The following is an 11717-nucleotide window of genomic DNA, read 5'->3' as shown; positions in this document are numbered from 1 at the left end:
TCCATCAGATGAAAAATGAGTTTGTACCTAAATTAGCGAACCTGTCTGCAATGCCTGAGTGGAGTATGAAAAACTGAGGGGATGCCAGCCTAGCCAGATAGAATTTTGTAAATAATTCTATGTCATTTGTAAATATCAATATAATCCACTGGCTTGCTTTACAAATGTCAAGAGAACTATATGTTATGATTAAACTGTATGCTTTACTGAGCTTCAGAAATGTAACCACAGTGCACCCTGCTGGAAGAAAGCTGTTAAGTAAAGAATTTTACAACTGTGTTTGATCTCAAGCTCGGAGACGGGATGTCTGGGCTAGGAAAGTCTTTCTGTTGTTTTAAGACAGAGATAATTACTAGATTTTATATGTAAAGTGTCCTTTATTGCTGTGGGTTCCTGGCAGATGCAAGATTACAAAGATATGTTAAATTTTGAGTTCTGTGAGCCTGGGAAACTTCAGCAGAGGTGTCAAGAATGATGTACTCGGAAATGACTCCGCAGTAAGGTGTATTATCAATTTAACGGCTATCTCAGAAAGAAAGCATAGCATTTTGTATCTTGTCTTGGTTCTACTAAGCACATCCACTCACCGGCAATTGCTTTCTCTGTATAGAAGTACTATTTAGGACAGTGATTTCTCTTAGAGATAGACAGGAATATAGCCAGATTAGTGTAGCTGTTTTCTGTATTTATGTCAGACTATCCTAAAGTATTGTTTTAAAGTATTTCCTGTGATTTCTGAACTCTGTAATGTCATTGTGTGGAAGTAATAAGTATTGTATTGTGTTTTTATTATTTATTAAACATTTTAAACCTTTCAACTGTGGCTGTTTTGTGTAGAGATAAGTTAAGCTCTAGAGTACTTGCATGTATTTGGTGATACTGTACAAAGCCACTCCAATAGCCTTGCTGTTTGTCACACTTACTAATTGAATAATAATAATATTGCACAGTAAAATTGGACACCCTTTGGTAAGGGCCTTTGTAGTAGCTGAAAAGGGGAGTTGGTGGCAGCGGATTTCTACCTTATAGCCTGGGCGGAAGGTTGCATAGCTGGAGAACCTGTGCCAGCCTTCCCCAGGGGTGTCCGTGTGTTTGCATATAAACCAAATCTCAAAGTGTTTGTGTGCGCTACTTGGGCAGGGACATGAAGCATTGGTTGGACAGAGAGGGTACCAGAGGTTTTGGCTTGACTACTCTGAGATCTGAACCCTATAGCTGTGTCAGTGGGGAGTCTTATTGAGGATCTGGAGAGAAAGGGAGAAATCAGCCCCAGACCGACTGTGATCTCTGTGTGCTCTTAAGGGAAGTTGTACTTTACTGTGTGTGTACTTGTTATCCACCCAATGTGGATGCCCCTCACTGGTGCTAGTGGTGAGGATTGAGGCTCCTTGATTACTAGGCCAGTGCACTGGCGTCACAGGGTATTTCATCAAAAGCCCCATGTTCATGAGTACAAGGTCAAGGATGTTTGTAACCTTGGTAGGAGAATGGAGTAGCTATTCCAGGATGTTGGTATTGACAAAGTTTAAGAATTGCTGAGCTTGTGCATTAGAAGTGGTGTAGGATTTCCAGTCTGTAGAGGGGTAGTTGAGATCCCCCGTGAATATCATATTGGGTTGAATGGTGAGGGACTTTAGTACATTGAGATAAATAGTGTGGGTTTTGTGGAACATGGAGGGGGACCTATAGGTTGCAAGGATATGGTGCAACACCCTTTTATGGTACGAGGTACATGTATGAGTTATGGTGGGTCATACACTTTTACTAGTATGGATGTGAATTTGTTTTAATATAGACTGAGACTCCTCCACCTCCTGTGCAGTAGCTGGTTTAAAGGTGTGAAAGGCATTATAACCTTGCATTGCTGGGGTACTTTGTGCAACTTTAAACCATGTCTCTGTAACTACACAGATGTCTGCACTCTCCAGATAGAAGAAGGCTTGCAGGGAGTGAAGGTTCTTGTTAAGACTTTTAGCATTGAGCAGTACCACCTTCAGATATTCTTTCATAGGTTCAGTTAAGTAAGTAGGTTTATTGGTTTGGCATTGCCTAAAAAAAGGCACTGTGGGGTGGAAAATGTCTTTGCCACTATCCAAAAGCCTAAAGGGGTTAAGTGCAGACCATCCCTAGCAAAACAGCATGGTCTGTCACCCATGCCCTTTCAGGCTGTCAAATATCATACCCGCTTGGATTGACACCAGAAGCTAAGCTAGTTGTTAAAATCACTCATTTTGTGTTGGTAACATGGCATCATCCTTGGAGAAGGTAGTATGCTGCTCATTGCTATGCTCATATTTGCCTGAGACACACAACCAGTGAGGGTAGATCATGCTTCGTTTCATATAGTCAAGGGAAGTATATCTCAGGTCATTAACACCCGCATGGGCTGTGACAGAGTCATACTGGCATCTGTGTTTCTGTAACCTGAGTACCTGTGTGACTTGACGGATCCTAACCATGGAAAGACAGCTAACTATGACTCTCGCTGCTTACTCAATATGTTGAGGGGGACATCTGTATATCACCAGCGTAGCAATGATAGCTAATCCGTTTTCTTCTTTATGATTTTCCTGGATAGTTTAAGTATAGTGAAGAATAAAGGTGTTAGGACTGAGTCTTGGGATGCACCACCCTCTAGAGAGGATCTACTTCAAAATATCGAAATACCAGAATATCAAATCCCATTTTATCAAGATTCAAGCAGCGAAACTTCACTTAACCAAAATGGTTACATATCGAAAATGTTTCCTGGGAAAGGAACTACTTGGCCACCATGGAGGTATTTGGCCTTTTCCCCACAATAATGCAATCTCAGAGTTGGTATATTTAGTTGAGGGGGGGTGGGGGGCACAGCCCCCTACTTTGATGGGTTTGATTTACTTTATGTGTAGTTTGTCCATGTTGGCCAAGTAGTTCCTTTCCCAGGTGTAGTTTTTGATGATGTAACCAATCGGTTAAGTGAAGTTTCGCTGTTTTCGTCCGATGAAATGAGATTTGATATTCTGGAGTTTTGATATTCTAAAGTAGACCCCTAGAGGATATGATTTGAAAACACCATTGTTTTAGAACATCCAGACAGGTAGGAGGCAAGCCATTCTGGGACAGTGGAAGAAAGAACACGCTAAGAATGAATAAAACTTAACCAGGATGCCATGTCAGATGCTGCAGAGACGTCAGGTAAGACTAAAAACTGAATAAAAACTTTGATTGCTTGCTAAAGAAGTTTATGGTTTACACTAGTAAGGGCCATTTCTTTCTTATAGTGAGCACAAAGATACTTTTAGGGATAAATATGCTCATTAAGTATTAACTGTGATTCAGGCTGTGCAAGAACCACCTTCATGGCAAGTGAAAGGTGGTTCGGAAATGATCAAAACAGTTGATGGTTTCTTGAGGACTAGGATAACAAAGCCTCCTTTCAAACCAATACAAAAACACTAAACCTCAAGAGAGGACTCCCAACATTTTGACAAATAATTTGACTAAATATGTCCAGGCAGGCTGTAACTAACTTAGAGGGGCATGGGTCATTGAAAGAGTTGTAGAGTGCTTGTTTAGAATTATAGACATGAAATCATTATATCTGAGAACTTGAAACTCACTCCCAAATAAGGTCTGATTCTTCTGAGTTCCAACAAGGGGGTCGTCTGTGGAAACACAAGTGTTGGGGGAGGTGCATTGTTGATCAGTAGTGGCAACCATTTCACTGAAAAGTTAAGCAGTCATCTCACATTGTTGAGATGTGAAAGCTTAGTCATCACCTGTGAGAGGTTTCTACCTGTTTATGAACATAATGTCCATCCAATTCTGGATTGCCTTTTCGTAGATCAGTCTGCTTCCTATGTCTCTCAATACTTTTCACTCCCTTCTGAATGAGTGGAGCTCAGGCTCAAACCATGGTTTATGTTCCCTGAGTGACAAAGGGTGCCCATGAAATGGGTTGGTAGATCCAGAGCAAATGCTACATCTTATTGTGCTTATGACTGAACTTATGTGGAGGGTCAGCGCTGTTCTCCAATGGAAGGATATGAGCACAAAAGAAAAAAAAATAATTACTTGAAACGTTATTTTAGTTGTGGCTTTCATTAGTTCAAGAGTAGTAGAATTTATGTAGGGGAGATCCATGGCAAAGTTGATTAGGAGTTGGTCAGATCAGGTGACTGGTTACATCATCAACACGGAGGTAATCACATCCTATTGGAATATCAAGTCATTATGGCCTAAGGGGTGGGTTGCAAAGCTAATTACTTGAAAACTGTCAAATCCTGTTATAATATGGAACATGTTTTAGAAAGCTAAAAGTTTTTTATTGACTAGAATGTTAAAATCACAGAGGACTAAAAATGTCTAATAACAAAGTATGGAGATGAGAAGACCATTGGTAAAGTATTGTAGAAGAGTCATCATACTACCTGATGGGCGGTAGATGAGGAGAAACCTGAAGTTTGTTCCTGACTTTATTGCACACTAGGGTGAGTTGGTTGTTCTGCTGGTAAGTTTGACAATCTGCACCTCTATCTCAAGTAGAGAGTCTCTAGGAGGCACAGCTGTGAAAAGATGTGGGTGAAATTCTCATCCATCCCAGGTTTCTTCATAAAAGCAATGTCAACATCACTCACCAGGTTAGAGATGATCCTTTACTTGTTTGGATAAACTTCCCATTCATGTACAGTGCTCTGTATTTTGCCAGAGGGGATTGGATTCCCTGAACATACCTGCACAGGTAAACAAGTACCCTGAATATGGCAGAGAGAACAGATGGAGAAAAAATAATTAGCTGCTTAACCTGAGCAATGATTTTTATCTCATTCATGCGTATAAACTTCCTAAAGTTTCTGGAACCAGCTCCAAGACATAGTGAGATAAAGCCCTGACTACACTACAGGTGACCCAAGTTTGTTTAGCAGCTCAAGTGCCTGTACGAGCTGACTAGGGAGGATGGAGGTTAGTGACTACTGCCAGCTCCCCTATCCTAGGGTGAAGGAGAGGGAGGTGGCCCTGGCTTGGCACACAAGCCTACAGAGCCCACAGTGTCAAAATGCATTAGCTGTATGCAGTTGAGGAAGAAGTTGGTGTGGAGAGGCATGCTTATCCTTGGGAGGCAGTAGTTTTGTACTTAGAGGAGCCATCAAAGGAGGAAGAGGAATGCTCCTAAGGGGAGAAGGTACTTTACACCCACCCCAGGAACAGCAAGCTGGCTCACTTCCACCACCCAGCTCTCACGTAGTAAGACATATAAAATATTGCATGATAACTATACGAATCAATCTGGGGAGGTTAAAAAGGATTGGGAAAAGAGACTGGATAGGCAATTCACAAAGAAGCAATGGGGGAGATATGTATGACCCTAAGTATGCAACAGTGTCTAGAAGATTTTAAAGTTTTGCTGGAAAGTGTTTGCATATGTGTTTTTGTCCCACAAATAGACTCCACAAAGAATTTTTCCACAGGTAGGTGGAGGTGTGTTGGGGAAGAAAGAGGTAACTAGGGACATACTGTTTGGGAGAGTTATGAGTTGGTAGATATTAAAAATTCCCTGCAAACTACTCTTATCAGAAATACTGGGTGAGCAAACTGATGTAACTAAGAAAATTATTTTTTAGTTATGATTACAGAATTGGAATTGGCTAGACATAGTAAGGCCTTGCTGAGTATAATTATGGTGGTAGCCAAAAAAAAAAAAACAATTACTAGAAAATGGAAACCAAAGTCTAAACCAACTGTACTAGAAATAGTGAATATAGAAACAGAGATAAAACAACTGGAAATGGGATCTTTAGAAAGGGGAAGGAGCAAATTGCATGGAAAAAAATGGGAATTGTGTGAACAATACATGCATAATAATGTTTTGGAGGAGGAATGAGGTTTAAAAGAAGGCAGGATTTGAATGAGCTATATAATGTTTAACTGACTATGACTGGATAGATTATAAGTGCTTTATAATGTTTGCAACTAAAAATGTGTTAATGTAGTTTGTTTTCATTTATATAAATGTATGGTTGCCTTTGCAATAAGTGATAAGTTAATAAAGATGTTTTTTGTTTAAAAAATAAAGAGAGAGAGAGAGAGAGAGAGAGAGAGTATTCACCAATATCTCCTTGCTTCCCCTTCATTGGACTGTAGCTTCAGGTTGCCCTGCCTACATAGTTCCTGCTGAGACTATCGCTATCTTCCTAGTAGCAGTCCATTTGGTCACCATTCTCTGTTTTTGGAATCCCTTTGACCTCTTTTCTAATTGCTGTTGTTTATAGGCAGTTCCATGGTTGGTAGTCTCTTCCTTGCCAGGGACCAGGGATAAATAAATTCTTGTCTTCATTAACTGGTCATGAGACATCCCATACTACTTTGACTAAGGTGCTTGTCAGAGGGTGGCTTCCCTGACTCTAGACATTGTGCCGCCTTCTTGCAGGTTTTCTGATGTCCTTGTTGGAATGAGGGGGGCGGGGTTGTAATGTGCATTTCCCTTTGCCTCTCCCTTTGAAGCTGGGGCAAGGATTGAAGCTAAGGTCAGATGGAGACCTGCCACTCAGGGTGAGCCCCTCCACTTTTTTCTACCTAGCCTTTTTTGAGCCTTTGGTTAGGGGTGGAGTGGGGAGCTTGGATGAGCTTCTGGAAGATATTTGCACTTATCTGTCAGCAGGCCTCTCCATGTTAGCGTTTGCAGCCGATACCTCCCCTTCTTGGGTTAGCAGGTTGTTTATTGTATGATTCCTTGGGATGCACATATCCACCCCATCTGTTTTGGTGAGTCCTCCTGTGTGTCAGACGCCTGAGGTATAAAGATGGGGATTCTATGCTATGCTGAGTTCTTGTAGCATACCCCTTGGTTCCACCCCTGCATTACTTTTAGAGAGGGAGGAGAGCCTTTGGGGCCAAACCAGGACTAGGTCTCAGGACATGCACATCTGTGGAAGTAGGTCTTGTTCACTTCTCTGTAGGAGGGATCATAACCTTTTCTGTCTTCCTACTAGGGCAGCAATGCAGAAACGGTATTGGGTAGTCATACTCCTTTTCAGGATTCCTGTTTTTTGCATTGTCCACTTCTTTTTGGATTTAGGAATATTCTTGCTGTCATCCACTCTCCTTTTTTTGAGTCATGGATTTGCATGAATTGTTGGCCCCTGGGTGGCTGAGGAACTATTCTTGGGCTTGGTAAGAAGGTCCTTCCTAGGTGTGATGTCCAGCTCACTGTAACTGGTTGGTTAAGGCATTTTTTAATACCAGATTCCACCAGTTTCTGGTTGGGTCCTGTAGGAGAAATTGGTTGGTGTTGTAAGTTTTCCACTTGGGTTCAAGTGGAGCAGGAGAACAAAGTGGTACATTGTACTGTTTTGTCAGCTCCTGCATTTGGTTAACAGGTTCTGGATACCTACTGCTCAGTCTCAGTTGATCTGCAAGGACCAGAGCATACCCTATCATTGGTTCTTGGTGGAAGTTTTTTATTGTTCTGTTTACTTTCTTCCACTTCCAAGGACCTGAATGTCTTGTTTTGCAGGCTTGCCTGTGTACTCTCTAATCATTTTGGCTCAATGGTTTTAGAATTCGGATACAAATTTTCTTCCTTTTTGATTTAACCTGCAAGGTTATACATATTCTTTGTCACCCCTTTTTGCCACTGCCCCTGTAGTAGTAGTAGTTTCCACCCCTAGATATAACCTTCTCTGGCCCATATCTTTTATGGGGTAGGACTGAAGGTCCTCTTTCCTGGAGACTGGGAGTGTTCAATCCCTGTGCTTCATGGGGGAAGGGTGTTGTTGGGATTGCAGTGCCAGGGGTAAATTGCTCACTGGCCCTAGTTGTGGTTTGGCCCACCTGTGTTTCGGAGTGTCTGCCTCCAATATTTACTTGTTTTGCCTTTGGTAGGCTTGATTGCACTGTCTCGTAGGACCCACAGAACTCCCTTCATTTATCCATGGTCAAAGAGTTGGACTTTCTGTTTCAGTTTTTTAGTGTTCAGTAGGCAGTACTGGTATGTTTCCCCTGGATACTTCCTCCTGGATAGTTTTTCTATGTATTCCTACGCACCAGTATGACCTATCTAGGCACTCCTCAGTGTTGCATGTTACAACTGTTTTCTTACCCTGCCAGTTGATGGGTCAGAAATACTCTCCTTCCATCCCCTTGTGGGTGGGCAGTCTTTCAGCCAGCCTTGCAAGGTGGAGGAGATCACCTTGCTCCCTTCATTGGACTGCAGCTTCAGATTGCCGTGCCTGCTATTCTTGATTTGCTGAAAGGTGTTTGGTAGTGAAAAAGGGCAAACTGTTATGAGCAAGGGAATGAGTGTCTTTATGTGGTAGACATATGACAAAGAGGATAACCCCAGCCATAGGACCTACCAAGGAAAGTCATCTTTATGGATCAGCTGCTACAGTAAGAACATAGCCGTTTTTTTAATGATGCATTCCTCATGCATGGAATTCATTGATCAAGAAAATTATTTTATTTATCCTGGTTCTCTTGATGACTAATCATGGAGGGAAGAGGATGGCTGTAATAGTCAGCAGTACTGTGTATGTTTCATGAGTTTGTGCTGAGGGTAGTTGTGCTTACCTAGTGGGCGTGTAGCTGCAGAAATTATTAATTCATAATTGGTGTGATGGGTATAGCCTTCTCTTGATGTGTAAGCTGGTGTGTTCATATTTCAGAATTCTGCTTGTGGTTTTTGATATTTGACACCTTTTTGTGGAGAATGTTGAATACTGGGCCTAGGCCCTTTTGATATTTCCCAGGAAATTGCAAGTACTGTGGAACTCTCTTCTTGACAGCACTGATAGATATTTTAGGCGTTTGCTTCCCAAACGTGCAGGTCTGATGCACAGTGACCATAATTACCGATTACTGCAGCAATCAATCTAGTTATGATAAAGCTTTGGGGTCTTCGCTTCTTCGGATTTTCAGTCTGTGCTTTGCATTACTCTGTGAGATGACTGCTTGTAGCCAGCCTAACTGTATATAGTGTACTGAGTCTTAATTGTAAAAAATGTATTGCTTATTCTACCACTACTCACCTGACATATAAAATACAGGTAGTTAATTAATAGCAAAAGTCATGTTTTAAGTTCTTTTCATCATTATAACCAGAAATTAAACCTGAAGGGGGCAGACTGTTTAGCATAATGGCCAAGGTCTTTACACCACAAGTACAGGGTTTGATTCTTATCCCTGATTATTGGCTAGGGTTGTAATAGACTGCAGACTGACAAGCTAATGAACCTAAGACTGAAAAACATGTTGTTAGGGAAATGGATTTGATATGATTACTGCTAACAGAAATATGATTAAAAGTTAGTAACTGTGCTTTTTGTGCTTGTTAGGCTTTTGTTTGTTTTCCATAAGAATGGGCATCTGAGTTCAAAGGCAAAGGTAAAACCACCAAGACTGAATGGAGCAAAGACTGGTGTCTTCTCTACACGAAGTCCTCATCGCCCCAATGCTATAGGTTTAACTCTAGCAAAACTAGAAAATGTAGAAGGTAAGCTCTACTGCTCCTGATTGGAGAATAATGTTTTGAGAGGTTTATTTTATTTATTTATTTATTTATCTTTTTAATTCTCTCTGAAAGCACTTGATACCATTGTGTATGGACAACTTTCTGAAGCATCTGGTTATGATCTGTGGTACTGTTACATGAACACGAATGCTTCAGTAATATTTAAAGGCTAGCTTCATATGCATTAGTGGATTCAATACTAAGTGTAATGCATATGGCAGGAAGATTGTTATAATGTAGCAGACTGCACTTTAGTACAAACTGCAAATACTTCAGATATCCAACAGCAGTGTTGCTACTGCTCAGAATTACAGTCGATACAAAGCTACTGCAGAGCACCACTACTAGATGAAGCAGTGTAGTTTGTTAGCATTAATGTGTACCACATGAATCTGCACGTGTTTCACCAGTACAGTACAGTGCCTGCAGCACTATACTGTCAGTATTGCAGTCATCCTCTGAGGTGCCTGCAGCACTATATTGTCAGTATTGCAACCATCCTCTGATGTGCCTGCAGCACTATACCTTCAATACTGCAGCCATTCTTTGAGGTGCCTGCAGCACTGTACTGTCATTGCTGCATCCATCGTCTGAGGTGCCTGCAACACTATGCTGTCACTACTGCAACCATCCTCTGAGGTACCTGCAACACTGTACCATCACTACTTACCAGTCATTCAAATCATTGTGCTGTACTTATGTGCAGAGAGCAATTCACTCTTGACTTCAGAAGTGGAAGGGCTGTTTTCCTCCCCATCTACTTCACCACTCCAGTGCATGCTGGAGGTTTGCAGTCACCCAAAGCCAAAGGACAACATCTTGTATAAATGTCATATTTCTCACATCCCCAAGACAGATAATTTCTAGACCATTTGTGCCTTTATGCCCTATCACTGAAAATCATGAACTGGAGGATGAAAGAGAGACATATGCTTGGCAGATTGTTATACCTGCCATGAATGTATTTAGTTAAACACTATATATGAGGAGAGAGCTGTCTTTGTGTAGATAGAGGGAACTGAATGGCATCTAGCATGAACCCTGTGATCCTGTACTGCTCCAGCACTACCCACAGGGCATTTCGGGGTACATGGTCTTATGTTTTCTTCAGGTATACTAAACCGATGCGTACCTTACTAGTGAAATCCCGTGATGCTTGCAGCATCCATGGAAGGATAAGTAACTGATTCAGTTTTCCTCAGTCAGGATACAGTCTGTATTCTTCCTCCTGAATCATAGGCTGAAGTGTTTGGCAGTACCTTTTCAACATCCTGCTCTAGGCTTTCCTAGAGAGGATGAGGAGACTGAAATAGAATATATGCTGTTGTCCACCTGATCATGCCAACAACATCTAGCACTTTTGCTTCCAGCTCTCATCCAGTCCTTTAGGTTTTCTAGTTTAGAAATGTTTAACACTTGCATTAGCCTCATGTGCAAGGGTGGACCCAACCCCCATCTGATTTTGTTAACCAGTTTCATTGCTCCCATATGTATATTTATAATTGTCCATGAAATCATATTTTTAATTAATGACTATGATCTTATATAAATGCTTTTGTGTTTTCTTTTAAAAATCTGTGTTTTAGTACATTATCAGTCCTTTACATAAAAGCTCCTGCTGCAAGTAAGAGATTGTCTATATTATTCACTGTTTTTGGTTTGAAGTTCTCCTTTAAAACGTGAAACTTAAAATCATACCCCATACCAGTTTATTAATATGTTTTGTTTGTAGCAGTTTTTATGTTGGACTTTTTATGCCTCAGAAATACTTCTTTACCTTTCTCTTCAATTTGCATTTGTTTTTTTCTAGCATGAATATACTCACCTGAGCATGTAGCAGAAGAATGTGGCTTAATTTGTTTCATTATTTTCAAATGTGTATATCGAGGGTTATGCAGAGAAGCCTTGCTTCAGATAGTGGAAGGGTTCTGTGGGGTGTAGATAGTATTGTAGAGCAATAAGCTGCGTATGAAGTTAATTTCTTACACCGGATAATGGGAGATACTATCACTGTTTGTTTTATTTCTTACTTTACTTTACTATTTTTCATTTAAAGTAAGCATTGCTGATGGTCTTCGTGTTTCACTGTTGCAGTCATTACATTTGGGTTATCTGCTTGCAGGTAGCCCTCAGTCGGCCTTATTAACAAAGTCTTGGGTCCTGAGTCAGTTGCTGTCTCTTCTCTGTGACGTCAGGTCGTCAGGGGTATAAAACGTGCAGCTGATGT

General features: G+C 41.0%; 1 protein-coding gene across 1 annotated transcript in view; it reads left to right on the top strand.

The window, feature by feature from the left end:
* TRMO (tRNA methyltransferase O) overlaps positions 1-11717 on the top strand; it is a 338262-nt gene that overhangs the window by 15725 nt on the left and 310820 nt on the right. The window contains exon 3 of the mRNA XM_044061001.1: positions 9315-9472. Within this exon, the coding sequence (XP_043916936.1) occupies positions 9315-9472 (158 nt within the window). The remainder of the gene's footprint in view (positions 1-9314; positions 9473-11717) is intronic.

This window comes from Protopterus annectens, chromosome 2.part0 (assembly GCF_019279795.1).
Source record: "Protopterus annectens isolate FY-2018-M chromosome 2.part0, PAN1.0, whole genome shotgun sequence".
In the NCBI taxonomy this organism is placed as follows: Eukaryota; Metazoa; Chordata; order Ceratodontiformes; family Protopteridae; genus Protopterus; species Protopterus annectens.
The sequence above is the reverse complement of the archived record's forward strand: the minus strand, read 5'-3'. Positions and strand labels throughout refer to the sequence as shown.